We start from the raw sequence: 18,101 nt of genomic DNA, 5'->3' as shown, positions 1-18,101 counted from the left end.
CAGGGTTTTTTCTTTCCTCAGCTCCTTCACTTTATCTTCAGTTATTATGTAGTCAGTAATTCCGGGACATTTCTTCACATCTGTCGTACTTGACATTTAAATCAAAAATTTCATTAAATATGGAAAGGCCTTGAATTAAACTTGTTGGAGAGGCTGCAGAAACCTTGATTATGAGATTTTAACTTGGTTATTGGTTGAACACAGACACAGGATCAGTCAGAGGCGTTATCTTTAAAAACTGAAAACAAGCTTAAAGGCAGATGATGAAACAACAGGAATCGGAAAAAACACAGGAAGCAATAACAGATCTCGGAAGGAAAAGCAGATGATTCGACTCTGATTGGTTGGAAAGAGCAAAATAAGCGAAGAGGAAAACATTTGTTTTAGTGTTTTAGAGAAGCTCAGACGACCGGAGATAAGAAACAGAGGAGCTGGTGTAGATGGGCAGGAGGAGGAGGGCAGGTCTGAGGAGGAGTGACGAAGAAGAGAAGAAGCTGGGGGGGGGGGGTGAAGTGAAGATGGGGACGTCTTAACGAACAAAGCACCGACCTTGATTTGCACGTGACTCCGTCCACGAGGAACGAGAGCAGCTCCGTCCTCAGTCTGTTTTATTTTTCATCTCTCGCCATCACAGCCCATCACTAAGGTCCTGAGTTGAATTGATGAGGCTGTCAGTGAGCTGTTAAGTGTGTGTGTGTGTGTGTGTGTGTGTGTGTGTGTGTGTATATATGTGTGCACACATGAGCTGCATGCACACAGTACAGTTTCTTCCAAACCAGCGACACCTATAGGCTGGAGTTTTTCATCGTTTGTCCGATTGTTGTGAACATGATAATCTCAAGAAAACCTCGAGGGTAATTTGTTCAAATTTGGTACAAATGTTTACTTGGTCTCAAAGATGAATTGATTAGATGTTGGTGGTTAAAGGTTAAAGGTCAAGGTCACTTTGAGCTTAGGAACCTTACACCTAAGGGAACAACTCGAGAGGATCCTTTCAAATTTTGCACAAACGTTCCCTCAAGTCTCTTTTACGCTTCCTTGACGTATAAAATGAGATACCTCCATTTCAAACTGGTTGTGTAGCTTTACATTTGGATTATTGGCGACTCCGCCCCCCCCGACTTCCAATGGTACTGCTCCATTCGTCTGTCTCGTCTGCATCTTTAATCTTTCAGAGGACGAGCAGACAAATACGGACAAAATGATTACACAGTGCAGACAGAGGTCGGTTTCTAACATCGAGCATCAGTTAGCCTCTAGACTCACTGATGAACTGATTAGATTGAGATTAGACCAAAGGTGAAAATGACCTGGAAAACCTCTGTAGGTATCTTAAGATCACGTGGTCATCTGGCTGTTTGCTTGTGTTCCTGCAGCAGAGCAAAGAGAGCAGAGAGCCGGTGGTGTCGGTCAGCAGCATCCACGTGGAGGAGAACTCTGGCGTGGTCATCACCAACTCGTCCCTCAGCGTCCTGGACCAGGACACGCCGGAGAACGAGATCCTGTTCACCATCATCAGGATCCCAGCCTATGGTGAGATCAGAGTTTCCAGAGTCGGATACAACAACCCTGCAAACAACCACACCTCTCACTGGAGGGAGTTTTTAAAGTATACTGTTTATTCTAAATAGATAGAAAATGGTAGGACAACACACACACACACACACACACACACACACACTCACACACACACTCTCACACTCTCTCTCTCCGGTAAACACATTACTCTCACTTTCCGATGCCCCAAAAAAAGACAACCACGGCGGTCATCTGCCACACGTTGACTGCAGCCACACACACACACACTCAGCACAGGACACACGACGACACACACTCAAATCAAACGACCTCCACACACACACACTCAGCACAGGACACAATCTGTTTTCCTTACGTCCCAGATTGAGTTTTCTCTCCTGTCAGCTGAAGTTTGGACTAAATTGCCTCACACAAAAATAAATGTTTCATGCTGGACATATATATATATATATATATATATATATATATTCCTGAGTCAGCGATATATCTCCACAGCCGGAGTTAGAGAAGTGAACAGATTGAGAGAAAAAATCAACAAAGAACGAGAAAAGCAGTTGACGTTGCATTTGGAATAAAATGTGTTCGTATCATCTTTCTGAAAAAAGCCTTTTTAAGAAATCTGTACTTTTTACAAAGCAAATATTTGATGATTTATTTGAGATGTTGGAAACTTTGATGAAGTGGCTGGAGCGTTGAGTCCTGTCAGCCAATCAGAGAAGAGGCTTCAGGGTGTGATGCAACAGGATTAATAAATAAACATATTTAATACGATTTCCTTTATATATTATTAATATTCCCTCTTCAGATTTCAGCTAATATTAGAGATAATCTTTAATAAATAAATGATCAGTGTCAAACTCGTATAATCTTTAAATTCTAATGTTTTTTTTAAAAAGCATTTCATGTTTTATAAGCCTGGACATTTCCTCAGGGTTTAAATGTAAAATACAGTTTCTCTGATCTGGAAAATTCTTACATTTCTTTCACAAGCAAGTTCAGCAGATTTCTCCACAAACAAACTTTGGAAGTTGCTCAGTGTTATTTTCAGCCCGATCACCTCTTTAGTTTGTCCTCCGCCCGGCCAGACACCTGCTCTGAGACGTGCCTCATGAGACACCCCCCCTCCACCGCCCCCCCGTCCCCTCCACAGTAAAAGCATCATAAAACAGCTGCTGTGAACCCAGAGAGTCCCGGCGCCATAAAACCACCGGCGTGTTCGGCTGATTGGACGGAGAGGAGGAGACGAGTGATTTCATACGGGACGATGAGTCCCAGGCAGCTCGTCTTTTAGACTGGAGGAATCTGCTGTGTCCTGGCATCACAGACACACACACAGATACACATACACACACACACACACACACACACACAGATAGAATGGTTCACAGATTTATCAAAGAGAGAGCAAGAGAGGGAAAGATCCTTCTTTCTAACATAAAGATGTCAGGATGGTGGCACAAACACACACACACATACACACACATACACACACACACACACACACACACACACACACACACACACACACAGTAAACTCATGCTATCACACATTCCTGACTGAAAGTAAAGTGAAAGTAGTGTCACTCCTCAGAGCTCATATCTCAAACTGTCCCTCTAGGAAACCACATTTAAATTCACTAGATCACGATCTGCACCGGAAATATGGAGAAAATCTAACAATATTCAAGAAGGTGAAAACATATTTATTCATCTGCCTTCTGACTGGTATCCATATCAAACTTTAATGGTTTCTTCAGGGACCTTCCACCAAGTTGTGTGGTTTTCTGTCCAGTAGCTTTTAACTGCAAACAAACACAGGTGAAGTAATACATGATAAGTCCAGGACTACACATCTGCCTGTGTCTGTGTGTGTGTGTGTGTGTGTGTGTGTGTGTCTGTCTGTCTGTCTGTCTGTCTGTCTGTCTGTCTGTCTGTCTGTCTGTGTGTGTGTGTGTGTGTGTGTGTGTGTGTGTGTCTGTCTGTGTCTGTCTGTGTGTGTGTGTGTGTGTGTCTGTGTGTGTTCCAATTATTCTCCAGGAATTAGACAGAAATCCCATTTAAACCTGGACTTTGATTTAAGAAGCGGTTTCGTTTAGTGGAATCTGAAAAAGTCTCATTAATTTCTCCGAAGACCTTTTATGTCTTTCATGTCCTGCGTGAAAAAGTCAAACGTCCTCCATTTGACTGAGTTAATCACCGCACTTAACCAGATGCTATTTGAGGTGAATCTTTAGCGCACACACACACACACACACACACACTCACACACACAGACACACACCAGCTTTCTAATCAGAGCTTCATTAATCTCTCATTTCCCACAGGGAAGCTCCGCAGACGTCAGTTCTACTCGCAGCCGCTGGAGAACGGCCGGGTGCTCACGCAGGGTTCCACCTTCACCTACCAGGACGTCCTGGACCAGCTGCTGGTCTACACCCCCGACATCGTGAGCGGGGGGGCCGACGAGATGGCCTTCACCCTCACAGACGGCATCTACACGCACACGGGTCGCCTGGAGTTCACCATGGACGTCACGAGGAGCGAAGGGCCGAGGATGACCGTCAACAGAGGCCTGCAGCTCCCGGCCGGTGAGGAGAAACGTTTAAAGACTTGAAAATGTTTAGAAACTGTGGATTTAAGAAGAAACATCTGGATTCACTGAAAACACAACTTCTATCACTGGGTAGAGAAGGAAAGAGAGATATCGTTAAATTAGGCAAAAACCTTCAACGTCTCATTTAAAGTAAAAAACCCTTCTAAAGTATATTCTGGTCGGCTGAGAGGTTGATGTGGTTGTCGAAGTTTGATGATGAAGGAAAGGAACGCGGACCCAGTACTTACAAGTATAATAATGTTTATTACACAGAAGTTTCACAGGTCAGACGGGCACCATGGTATACCCGGAGACATCACAAGCCAATAGTGAAAGTCTGTCTTCTCCCTGCAGGGCAAGAAGTTTTATAGGTGGGAGGTGGGACCCCAAACCTATAGATAACATGACATCACACAACAGGGCAATCAGCCCAAATAAGGAGGTGTTTTGCACATAAAGATGAAAATGCAATGGTCATGGACCTTCCCTTTACCCCCATCCATTTGCTGGTCAGAGGTCATTCTCAAAGTCAAAGGTCTTTCCAAAGAGGGAAAGACCTACTTGAATAAACATCTGGAGGACTCTCTGGAAATGTCTGAAAGTCACGAAGATAAGCATCATAAATATCGGCCTGTCATTATATTTAAACACATGCTACAATAATTTACTCTAGTGAATACACGACACTTCAAAACTAAAAGTCAGATCCAACATGATGTGTCGGGACACTCTTATCTGCTTGAGCAGAATCAACGCTTCCTGGTTATTGATTGTTAAAAGTCTCTGGACTCTAGTGGAGGGATGAGGCTCCATTATTCCAACAGATATCACCTCATTATGTGTTTTGATGATGGTGGTGGAGAGCGATGTCTTGACAGAGGCCTGCAGCTCCCGGCCCGTGAGAGAAACGTTTAAATGTTTAGAAAAGAGCGAAACTGTGGATTTAAGAAGAAACATCTGGATTCACTGAAAACACAACTTCTATCACCGGGTAGAGAAGAAAAGACAGATATCGTAAATTAGGCAAAAAAACCTTCAACGTCTCATTTAAAGTAAAAATCCTTCAAAAACTCAATCTGTAAAATAATCAAACCTACAAAAGGCTCTGGAACATCTTGTCTCATAAGTTATAAAAAAATAAAAGCTGGAGACGTCTATACATTTAGTTATCACCCAAAGAGAGAAGCTGGCTCATGCAATTTGGGTACTGTAACCATGTAATAGTAGCATTGTGGGCAAATGTGCTTTAGCTAAAATAAAATGTAACAAACCACATTAGCATATCATTCGGGTTAGAATATAACGGAGGCTTCTGAGACTGTTTTGATGGGGTTAATTAGGGGATGTTAAATACTCCTGTGGGAAATAAGTTCTGAGCCTTTGTATGAGATCCTAAGGAAACTTTAAAAAGTCAGATTTCAACCTGAAGAGTTTTCATTGAAACATGATGAACTTAGTTAAATGAACCACTTTAGACAAAGCAGCACTGCAGAAGGATTTGATGCAGTTTAGTACATTTGAGTGAAGAGTTGGTGTGATCGATGTGTTTGTGGGTACTGAGGTGTTTTATCTCCGTGTGCTCTGACCTGTTCCAGGATCTTCGTCTAAGATCAGCGAGCAGAACCTGAAGGGCACGGACATCGACTCGGACAGCCTGAAGCTGCGCTACGTCCTCACCAAGGATCCGCCGGGGGGGAAACTGCAGCTCAGCAGGAGCGGACGCGTGGAGAAGGTTTCTGTCAAAGGTCTCGTGCAAAGCTTCACGCAGGACGACGTCAACAAAGGTGCCGGCTCGGTTTCTGAATGTTCCTGGTATCGATTTCCTGTTTCCTCTTTGTAAACGTTTGTGGAAAAAGGTTCAATTTGTCACTGCTGCTTGTTTGTCTGTCGACAGGTTAACACAAAAAACAACTGACGTTTAATGTGACACAACATTAACACTGGCTGCTTGTGTGTGTGTGTGTTTGTTTATTTGTTTATTTAGAAGGATCCCCATTAGCTCTACCCTAAGACAGAGCTACTTTTAGTGGGGTCCACATTTAAGACATACATACAGATATCAAACATTTAAAACATACATTAAGATAGATAGATAGATAGATAGATAGATAGATAGATAGATAGATAGATAGATAGATAGATAGATAGATAGATAGATAGATAGATAGATAGATAGATAGATAGATAGATAGATAGATAGATAGATAGATAGATAGATAGATAGATAGATAGATAGATAGATAGATAGATAGATAGATAGATAGATAGATAGATTACTTTATTCATCCCCGAAGGGAAATTAAGTCGTCATAGCAGCCGGTATATTTGAATACAATAAAATACAATAGAATAAAATAAAAAAATATTTAGGTAGAAAGAATTAAAACAGAAACACAAGATAAATAGGTATTAAGTTACAAATATCAAAAGTTAAAATACATTAAAATAATGATCATACAATTTTATATTACAGATATCAAAAATTAACTTAGTGGTTATGCAATTTTACCTTTGTCATGATATAAAACACTGATATATCCAATTCCATAGAAGAGAAAACTGCAAACCATGTAAGAGAATACTACACATTTATGTACAGTACAACACAATCTAGTGTCACAAGTATGCTGTACCCAAGTGTTTCATTATTTGCTTTTTGAACATTACGTGTCACGTTTATAATTTATGTTGATAGTAGGTTCCATGACGTGTGTGTGTGTGTGTTGTCGCTTGGGTTCTAAATGTTCCTGTTATCGATTTCCTGTTTCCTCTTTGTAAACGTTTGTGGAAAAAGGTTCAATTTGTCACTGCTGCTTGTTTGTCTGTCGGCAGGTTAACTTACATTCAATTTGACACAACATTAACACAAATAACTGAAGAGAAGAAGATGGGAGTTCATCTGCGTCACGGTCAAAGGAAACACTGGAGTGGTTTTCAGAAAAGAATCAGACAGAAGAAAAGTTTCAATTGGACTTTTTTCTTGAAATTACAACTTTTTCCTCAAATTCTCCAAACTTCCCTCATGACTGTTCTATCAAAATAACTCTGCAGCTTTATACAGTTAAATTCTTCTATCAAACATTCAATTCAACATATTTACATTTTAAACATTTGTGCTACGATGGAGGAAAGTTTTGCTGGTTTTAATGAAAACGGGTCGACGACGCTGAGGAGAATCAGCTGTTACCATGAAACGTACTTTAGAGGAGATATGATTTCCTTCTCTTCTCTTGGTTCAGGAGTGGGAGTGCTCACCAAACTGTCACAACTAAATATTAATTTAGTTAAGGTTGTGAACGAACCTTTAAACCTAAAACACGCTGAGAACGTTCTTTATATTTCACGTAAAAAGCGAAATATTAAACTTTTTAAGTAAAAAAAGAAAAACTATTTTACAAAAATTACTAAAACCTTTGAACTGAGAAATGTCAAATTGATAAAATCATGGAAATCATCTGTGTGTGTGTGTGTGTGTGTGTGTGTGTGTGTGTGTGTGTGTGTGTGTGTGTGTGTGTGTGTGTGTGTGTGTTGCAGGCCTGCTGCAGTACAGCCATGAGAAAGGGGAGAAGGGCGGAAGCCAGTTTTTCAAGTTCAACCTCGTGGATCCAGAGGGCAACAAGCTGATCGACCAGTCCTTCTTCATCAGCGTGCTCGGTACGTTTCCCCCCCGCCGACGCTTCCTGCAGAAACACAACCTGAGGTGTTTCCTCTGTTCGCTGCAAGAGGAGAAATCACTTACCACAGATTTATCTCTTTCTGCCGATTGCCCACTGATGTGCTGATGCACCGGGCACGCACACGGAATGAGAATCGTGCAGAGATGCTTTCTGTTTTTCGCCCGGATATATCGTAGTGATATTAAATGTCCGTCTCTTTTACAGTTTTACAGAGTTCCCACCTTTTAATGATGACAGGAAAAAGCAGAATCAAACATCCAGGGTTTGGGTTATAAGTTTATTCTCCTTCTGATAATATATAGATAAAGAACTCAAAGTTATTTAAAAGGAAAATACCTTATTTCCATTACTAAAGGAACAATAAAACGTCTTGAACCTGAATATGAGCAGAATTTATCTTCGTTAAAATTCGCTCCTTGATTGAAAACGGAAGTTATTCTAAATCCAGGTCTGTCATCGTCGCTCTCAGGTTTGTGGATGAATCTGAGATCTTAGTCGAACTTTTCTCTTCTCTGTTCCTCTCTGGAGTAAATTGTGTTTTTTACTAACTCAGAGCTGTTGATCTGTGTCGAGTGTAAACGATGCTGCTGCCTCCGTTCCACTGTCTCTCTATTAGAAAATCACTCAAGCTCAACAGTTGCATGAAGTTTATCTGGACCTGTAAAGATATGAAATTGCAGATTGATTCATCTCGCTGCACTTCTTTGTGTTGCTGCTGTAAACGAGCAGCGATCCAGCTGGAAAATCAGCGTCTGTATCAGAAGCTGATGGATTTGCTGTTCCGTGATTCTTTAATTTCTCCCCCAGCTCACTCTTTCACCCCTCTCTCCGTCAGGTTTTCATATCTCTTCCCACTTCGCTGCCCTCTGATTACTTCCCTGCTCCTCTCTCAATCTCTCCTAATCCGTTTGTCCTGTTTCCCTCTCTCTCTCACCTCCCGATACGCCTCTCTCTCTCCTGTTCTGTCGCCCGACTTCATCTGTTTCACTTCTGTACTCGTACCCGTGTCATTCCTCAGTTCCTCCTCTTCCTAAAGTCCCGTCTGCTCCTGTTATCTCCTCTCGCTGCGTCTCCAGATCTGTCTCAGCTTCTCTCTCCTCCATCTTTTCTCCTCACATGAGTAACCGACTCCTAACAAGTGTATTACTTTAGATAAAGTGTTTCTAAAGCTCTAACCTTCGTCTCCCCCCCCCAACAGAGGACCGTCTCCCCCCCTCTGTGGTGGTGAACAAAGGTCTGGTGCTGGATGAGAACACCATGAAGAAGCTGACCACGCTGCAGCTGTCGGCCAGCGACCAGGACAGCGAGCCGGGGGAGCTCATCTACCGGATCACCAAGCAGCCGGGCCTGGGTCACCTGGAGCACGTGGCCAGCCCAGGTAGGTAGAGGGGGGGGTGGTGCTCACAGTGGGAACAGCTCGGGTTCGGGACAGGAAGTTCTACTTGATAAGTGGAGGATTTATTTTAGGATTAAACCAGCAGCACAGACGATAAGGATCCCGAAAACAATTCCAAATCCAAATATAAACTTAATAATACAGATAAATAATATAATATTTGGTGGAATAATAGTTTTATTTATAGTATAAAACATTCATACTGGTCATGAATATCTAAACTGACCTTCACTTCACAGGAAGTTCAATTTGATAAGTGGAGGATTTATTTTAACTGCAGATAAAAATAGATAAAACCAGCAGCACAGACCATAAGGATCCAAAAAACATTTCCATATCCAAATATAAACTTAAAAATACAAATAATTAATATAATAAATGAATCATTTAATTTCTAAAGAGAAAGAAAACAAAATCAGATGGAATAGTAGTATTTAAAAAAACTTTCATACTGGTCATGAATATATAAACTGACCTTCACTCACCAAAGGCTCAGATATTCAGTGACATTATTATTCTGTTTCAAAGTAAAACACCAATAGATTCATGTTCTGAGTTCTGTGTGAAATTAATTTATCTGTGAGAAGCAGCTCAAACAATCCTGTTACAACATCACAGAGTATCTTCTATCTGTTTGTGTTCTGGATTTGACAAATGAGAAATTGAAAATAATATTTTGTCCCATCTTCACCTGTAGAAAGAGTTTATGAAAAAACAAGATTAATCTTACTGTTGTGTGTGTGTTTGTGTGTGTGTACCTGTGTGTACTTGTGTCTGTGTGTGTGTACTTGTGTCTGTGTGTGTGTACTTGTGTGTACTTGTGTGTAAGAGAAAAATAGAGGCAGAAATGTATTAATTCACTCTTGATCAGTCGGTTGGATTTCCTCCAGACTCATTCAACATGAATTCATCTCCAGATAGTTTCATCTTGTGTTTGATATTCAACTGCACACACTCACACACACACACACACACACACACACACACACACACACACACACACACACACACACACACACACACAAACACACACACACACACACACACACACAGGGGGAAGTGTAGTGATCCTGGAATAGACTCGCTGCCTCACACAGATACAGACGAGTGACAAATGAAAGTCAGATCCAACATGAAGTGTCTCGGTGAAGTGTCCCTGGTTGATTAATTGGAGGGATGAGGCTCCATTATTCCCACAGATATCACCTCGTTATGTGTTTTGATGATGGTGCTGCAGAGCTATGTCTCGACTCGTGTACGAGTGCCGGAGGAGGAACCAGCCGATCAAATCACGTTTCAACAAACCCTGGAGCGCTGGTGGAAGCCGTTAAAATCACATCAACCGTCAGTTTGAGCCTTGAGAGAAGAGATGGAGGCAGCTGCTGAACCTGGTGTGTGTCACACCTCAGTCCAGGTTCCCTTGGGTGTCCAGCTGAGGTCTGGTAGAATCCTGATTCCCACATCAGAACCTTCAGTGTCCTCTGGACGAGCTCCGTCTCTAACTTCTCACCTGTCTCTAACTCAGACAGTAGGGGATTATTAGCTTCACAGCGATTGAGCGTTTCTGCCTCCTCTGTGTCACCGAACGCTCTCGCAGAATGTTAATTAACTCACTTCACAGAGTCGTGTCATGCTAGCACACACACCGGGCGCCACTTCCTCCTCAGGGATTGGCCGACAGCTGACGAGGACCGTGGAGGTGACGGCACAGAGAGATGAAACGCCCAACAGCCGAAGTCTTCAAAAGGCTGAGAGGTCGTGACTCGTCTGTCGTACAAACCAGTGAAGTCTGAGATCCGACAGCTTCACCTCAGTTTTTATATCACATTCACTGTCACTTCTGTCAGAGACAAAGTTTAACGTGCAGCTCCGACTCACAAACGTACAAAAGAGTCGAGAGCTTCGTGTTTTATATCGAACTTTGTGCTCAGCCGATATCAAAAGAGGTTTTTTTTAGGACAAAGGTCGGTTGTGCAACGTGAGATTTGTCCCCGAGAGGAAATTTACTTTCCACACACAGGAAATTGAAGTTCTGTGCAGACAGATTTGAACAGAGAATCAAACGGTGGATAATAGGACACAAGTTCCTATTTTAAAAACTTTTAAAAACTTTATATTACACTATTATTTATACCAACAAGTTCTTTTTTCATTCAAATATATAATCGTCTCGTCTGTTTTATTGTTTATTTTCTCATTCTGCCTAGTCTGATTGTTTTTCTTCCCTGAAAAGCACTTTGCACCATTGTTAAAGATAAATAAAAATCATTTGAACGGAATTAAATCCGATTGGCGCTCGACAGAACTCAGCCGGCGTCTGAACCTCCAGAAAAAAACAAAAAACTTCTCTCCTTCTATTTCCTGTCAAGACAAATGGAATCGACAGCACGATTCCATTTAATATAATCGGGCCACGGCAGGATTTCCATCACTGACGGAGGATATTGCTTCTGTCTCCGTGTGTCTGCCCGTCCTGATGATGGTGATGACTCCTCGTCGGGGGGGCGGGGCGGGGGATGATGGACTTCTGCTTGTTTCACTGTGTCCAACCCTGACGTGAAGAAGATTGATGTTGAAGAGTTTCCATTTCCATTTCCCTCAAGGATTCACTGACACATCTGAAGAGTGATCGTCCACCTGGAATCAAACTCCTGACCCGTCTCATCGGGAGCTGCTTTTATCATTTCTCTCCGTTTTTTTCATTTTGGAGCGCTCCTCCCATCATGCACGGGGAAATTACTTTTCTATCCGTCCCGCTTCTTAAAGGAAATAACAAGGATTCCATCACTGAGTCACTACCTTTACATCAGGGTTGATTCCTGTCTCTTTTTTAGTTTTAAATCACACGCCTTCAATTCCGAGCATAAAAACGTGTCTTTACTTATCTGGGGTTAAAGCAACTCTACGTAACTTTTACTGAGCAACAGCGCCCTCTGCAGCCACAGTCGGGCAATTAAAGGCTAATTTACGCACAAAGAGAGATACGTCATATTCAAACGACGTAACTGCCCACGTGCGTCCTTTATGTTAGCATGGTTGTTTTGTAATACATCCACTAGAGGGCGGCGCAGAGCCAAGAGTTTCCGACAGGTGTCCATGCTTTATATCAAGAACCATTTTAAATACTTTCTCATAGAAAGAACAGCTGAGGCTCCTTTCTCGAAACTTTTATCTCAGTATCTCTGAATAACAAACCAATCAAATTCACCTGCCTAGAATTTAATTTTTATTTGATTTTTATTTGATTGTTGAGTTAAAGTCTGATTGTGTTTCCCTCTGTCTCTTAATCCTTTGAGCCTCGTTAGATTGTTGTAGATTCAACTTTTGTTTCACTTTCAGTTTAGTCGCTCATTAAAACGATAAAAGCGAAAAAGGCAGAGTAGAGACAAAGGAAACAGTTTGAGCTCAGAGACCAAACATCAACGGGAGTTTATAAAACCATCTGGAAAAGATTAAGAAATATATTAAGAAATATATGAACTGACGCTGAGGGATTGGACAGAAGAACCAGTGTTGTGTGTCTGTGGCAGCGTGTGTTCAAATGGAAAGGATGTTCTAATGAAATGTGTGTGGGCGTGTTCAGAGAAACAGGAAGTAGACGATCTTCTGTTGATTGTTCCAGTTCCACTTTTAAATATTCTCTCTCTCTCTCTCTCTCTCTCTCTCTCTCTCTCTTTATCCATCTATCTATCTATCAATCAATCTATCCATCTATCTTCCTATCTATCTATCACTTATCTTTCTATCTATCTATCTATCTATCTATCTATCTATCTATCTATCTATCTATCTATCTATCTATCTATCTATCTATCTATCTATCTATCTATCTATCTATCTATCTATCTATCTATCTATCCATCCATCCATCCATCCATCCATCCATCCATCCATCCATCCATCCATCCATCCATCCATCCATCCATCCATCCATCTATCTATCTATCTATCTATCTATCTATCTATCTATCTATCTATCTATCTATCTATCTATCTATCTATCTATCTATCTATCTATCTATCTATCCATCTATCTTTCTATCAATCTATCTATCTGTCTATCACTTATCTATCTATCTATCTATCTATCTATCTATCTATCTATCTATCTATCTATCTATCTATCTATCTATCTATCTATCTATCTATCTATCTATCTATCTATCTATCTATCTATCTATCTATCTATCTATCTATCTATCTATCTATCTATCTATCTATCTATCTATCTATCCATCTATCTATCTATCTTTCTATCTCTCTCCCCCCCCTCTCTCTCTCTCTCTCTCTCTCTCTCCCTCCCCCCTCCCCCCCTCTCTCTCTCTCTCTCTCCCCTCTCTCTCTCTCTCTCTCTCTCTCTCTCTCGCTCTCTTTATCCATCTATCTATCTATCAATCAATCTATCCATCTATCTTCATATCTATCTATCACTTATCTGTCTATCTATCTATCTATCTATCTATCTATCTATCTATCTATCTATCACTTATCTATCTATCTATCTATCTATCTATCTATCTATCTATCTATCTATCTATCTATCTATCTATCTATCTATCTATCTATCTATCTATCTATCTATCTATCTATCTATCTATCTATCTATCTATCTATCTATCTATCTATCTATGTCTCTATCTATCTATCTATCTATCTATTTATCTCTCTATCTATCTATCCATCCAACTATCTATCTATCAATCAATCTATCATCTATCTATCTATCTATCTATCTATCTATCTATCTATCTATCTATCTATCTATCTATCTATCTATCTATCCATCTATCCATCTATCCATCTATCCATCTATCCATCTATCCATCTATCCATCTATCCATCTATCCATCTTTCTCTCTCTCTCTCTCTCTCTCTCTCTCTCTCTCTCTCTCTCTCTCTCTCTCTCTCTCTCTCTCTCTCTCCCCCCCCCCCTCTCTCTCTCTCCCCCCCCCTCTCTCTCTCTCTCTCTCCCTATCTCTCTCTCTCTCTCTCTCCCTCTCTCTCTCTCTCTCTCTCTCTCTCTCTCTCTCCCCCCCTCTCTCTCTCTCTCCCCCCCCCCCCTCTCTCTCTCTCTCTCTCTCTCTCTCCCCCCCCCCTCTCTCTCTCCTTCTCTCTCTCCCCCCCCGCCTCTCTCTCTCTCTCTCTCTCTCAGGCACCCGGATCAGCTCCTTCACTCAGGCCGACCTGGCTTCACGCAGCGTCCAGTACGTCCACAGCAGCGAAGAAGAGAAGCACGCCGACCAGTTCTCCTTCACCGTGTCGGACGGGACCAACGAGGTGACAAAAAAAAACACGACAAATAACGATCAGCTTGTATTTAAATTAAACAAAGAGTTTTCAAAAAAATCTATATAAACAAAAGAAAACTTTCCTGTTTTTCTCGATGCGTTTGCTCCTAACAAATCCCGGGAGGATTCTCCAAAGTAGAAACACATGAATAAATATGATCAAGTCCTTTTGAACTCGGAAGCTTTCAGAGAACAGAGTGTCACTCCGGTCCCTTCCCCCCCCCGCCCGAGCCCCTCGTGGCCTCGTGCCCTCATGCATAAATCTGCATCGCTAATCCGGACTAATGAGGACTTGAGTAAACATGTGAGAAAGGTCGTTTGGCCTTCACGCCCGGCTGAGTGCTGTGTGAAGAGGTTTGTGTTGGTGAAGTGGTTTTTCGGAGCTTTTACTTCTGTGGGCTCTCCTCTCTCCAACTGGGAGGCCCCACGTTCATTTCATTCTTTTATTCAGTTATTTATATATCGTGTGTGTGGTGAATTAAAAATGCGTGGGAGTTGTTTTGTCCTTTTTAAAGTGAAACTACAGCAGAATAGTTTGTGGTGAGATGTTACTGCTCCGTTTCAGTTTCTGTTTAAACTGCTGTTTGAGTTTTTAAAGCTATTATTATAGATGATGTGTACACACAGTTTAGAAAGTGACTATAAGTAGTTTAAAGTATTTGATTTTACATATTCGGAAACCATATCTGTCACCATTGCAACGCATAGATCTCAAACCTCCACTAATTTCCCTTGAACCTTATCAACCTGATTCACACTTCACTGGTTCTGATTCTAATCAAGATCAGAATCAGAACCAGAATTCTTTTAATTGCCAAGTATATTTGCACATACAGGAAATTGCCTTGGTGTGGTTGGTGCACATAAATAACAATCAGACATTAAACAACAATATATATATATATATAAATATATATGAAACAATATAAAATGAAACAATCTATACAGTGAGATATATACAGAAAGATCTATGTAATTGTTTCCTGGGAAAACAGTGAAAAGGATGAAAGAATTCCTGGATCTGCACCAGAATTCAATGAGTTCTTCTCTGATTCTGACACCACATCCTTCTTAGAGGAAATCTCTTGTTTTTCTTTAATCTCACTTACAAACAAACAAACAGAGATAAACATAAAAACCTTTCATCATCATCTCTGCCACTAGAAAACCTAACATCTTCAAAATCGTCAAATCTTTTCAAGTGACACCAACCTGAACACTTGTCTCACTTGTGTTTATTGCAAATCTGTTATTGTTCCTCCTATGAATCTCTTCCTGAAGTGATTCTCAGCGACGGGAGATAAACTCCAATCTTCATCCTGTGCAGAAATACATTCAGCTGATGCTAATATGAGGCGTCTGCAGGGGGAATGCAAATCAAGTGGAAACACAAAGTTCCCTCTGTTCTTTTGGGGACAATGTTCTGCTTCTAATGTTTAATAAATGTGATTTTTAAATGCAGTAAAGGGAAGTTACTCCTTCAGTTCATCTGGAATCACAAGTATTTGATGCACAAGCAATATTACTTACTTCTAATATACTAACACAAGCACAAATGAAGGTGTTTGAGGAAGAGTTTCACTTCTGCTTTGCTGCAGCTTGGATTCACATTGTGTTGTGTTGTGGTCAGGTGGCCCAGACCTTCTACATCACCATCAAACCCGTGGACGACTCGCTGCCGCTGCTCCAGGTCCCCGGCATGCGGGTGCAGGAGGGCGTGAGGAAGACCATCACCGAGTTCGAGCTGAAGGCCACGGACGCCGACACGGAGGTGAGACTTCACCAAACCCCCGAGAATCTCATCTATAACAATCTGATTCCCTGTGTTAACACTCCTCTCCCTCCAGGCCGAGTCCATCGTCTTCACCGTGGTCCAGGCTCCTCGCCACGGCACGGTGGAGCGCACCAACAACGGGCAGCACTACCGGCAGACCTCCAGCTTCAGCATGGACGACGTCTACCAGAACCGCATCAGCTACAACCACGACGGCTCCAACTCGCTGAAGGACCGCTTCACCTTCTCCGTGGCCGACGGCACCAACCTGCTGTTCATGGTGGAGGAGGGCGGCAAGGAGGTGTGTGTGTGTGTGTGTGTGTGTGTGTGTGTGTGTGTGTGTGTGTGTGTGTGTGTGTGTGTGTGTGTGTGTGTGTGTGTGTGTGTGTGTGTGTGTGTGTGTGTGTGTGTGTGTGTGTGTGTGTGTGTGTGTGTATGTGCGTGTGTGTGTGTGTGTGTGTGAGAGGCAAATTCCTGACATTTTTATTACAGCTCGATGATTGAATTAGCTGAGTTCTGGTATTCATGGGCGCACGTACATGTGTGTGTGAAGGTCAGAGTTTGTGATTGTGTGTGTGTGTTTGTGTGTGTGTGTGTGTGTGTGTGTGTGTTTGTGTGTGTGTGCTGCTCTGACCTTTTTTATGGCAAAGAGCGTGAATCAGCATTTTACGTGTGTGTGTTCATATGCTTCAGCCTTTCTGGGGACTTGGTTATGAAAACTGCAGAGTCGGGACATTTAGAAAAAAAACTGGAACATTCTTGAGACATTTTTAGAAAACTGGGGACGTTTTGACGAGTGAGGACATTTAAAAAAAACGTTAGAATAAACTCGGCTACACCTGCCTCCTGCACCAGCTGTGCTTTATCGTCTTTTTGACTCTAAATGGCCCATTAATAGATAAATGAAACATGAAGGTAAATGTTTACTCGCGTTATAAATCAAGTTAGAGTCATTTTCTCATAGACTTCTATAGGAACAACCAGTGGAGTCGCCCTCTGCTGGTCATGCGAGAGAATACATTCCACCATTGGCTTCACTTTCTGGAGCATTTTTCTGTTAAATCCATCGTTAGAACATATTTAGAAAATTTGGACATTTTGAAAACCTGGAAACACGTTCAGAAAGTTGGAACATAAACGGAAAGTAAGGAATTGTTTTAAAAGCAAGGACATTTCAAAAAGTGAGAACACACACACACACAGACACACACACCTACACCTTTCTCAGGCTTGTGTTCATTACCCTCCCACCACCCGAGGACATCAGGCTCCATCGTCACACATGTTCTGCAGCAACGTCTTTGGCTGATTGAGGTGAATTCGTTGCCCCTGGAGCTGCCCTCTTATTAAATAATGTACGAGCTCCTATAAAACCCGTGCGGATGAATGCATCTTTCAAATGGCACATGTCAAAGTTGGCCTTAGCAGCATCTGTGTGATGAATCCTGGAGCTTTATATCTTGTTTAATCAGAAGGAATTCAGTCTCCTGGATCCAGGGCTGTCCAGGCAGAAATCTGAGGGAGAGAACCTGAGCCAATAAAACCTAAACGTCCACAAACCACCAGGAATGATTCTTAAAATAAAATACTTCAAAAACCTGAATTTGTTTTTCCAGATCGTGACGGCCGCTCCCCAGAAGTTTAAGATCGATATCCTGCCGGTGGACGATGGAACTCCGCGGATCGTCACTAACCTGGGTTTACAGTGGTTGGAGTACATGGACAACAAGGTACAAATCAACTATATCTTTAATAAACATCTTCATACGTTCTCTGTCCTGTTTAATAGCTGTTACAATGTGTGATGGGTCCAGTGATGGAGATATTTCTCTAT

General features: G+C 41.7%; 1 protein-coding gene across 1 annotated transcript in view; it reads left to right on the top strand.

The window, feature by feature from the left end:
* fras1 (Fraser extracellular matrix complex subunit 1) overlaps nucleotides 1-18,101 on the top strand; it is a 173,298-nt gene that overhangs the window by 125,121 nt on the left and 30,076 nt on the right. The window contains 9 exon segments of the mRNA XM_061071022.1: nucleotides 1,377-1,533; nucleotides 3,864-4,127; nucleotides 5,728-5,916; nucleotides 7,667-7,786; nucleotides 9,008-9,187; nucleotides 14,358-14,482; nucleotides 16,124-16,264; nucleotides 16,341-16,568; nucleotides 17,884-17,997. Coding sequence (XP_060927005.1) covers nucleotides 1,377-1,533; nucleotides 3,864-4,127; nucleotides 5,728-5,916; nucleotides 7,667-7,786; nucleotides 9,008-9,187; nucleotides 14,358-14,482; nucleotides 16,124-16,264; nucleotides 16,341-16,568; nucleotides 17,884-17,997 — 1,518 coding nt within the window.

The sequence above is a fragment of the Limanda limanda genome, chromosome 5 (assembly GCF_963576545.1).
Source record: "Limanda limanda chromosome 5, fLimLim1.1, whole genome shotgun sequence".
Taxonomy (NCBI): Eukaryota; Metazoa; Chordata; class Actinopteri; order Pleuronectiformes; family Pleuronectidae; genus Limanda; species Limanda limanda.
This window is presented reverse-complemented; position numbering and strand designations above follow the sequence as displayed.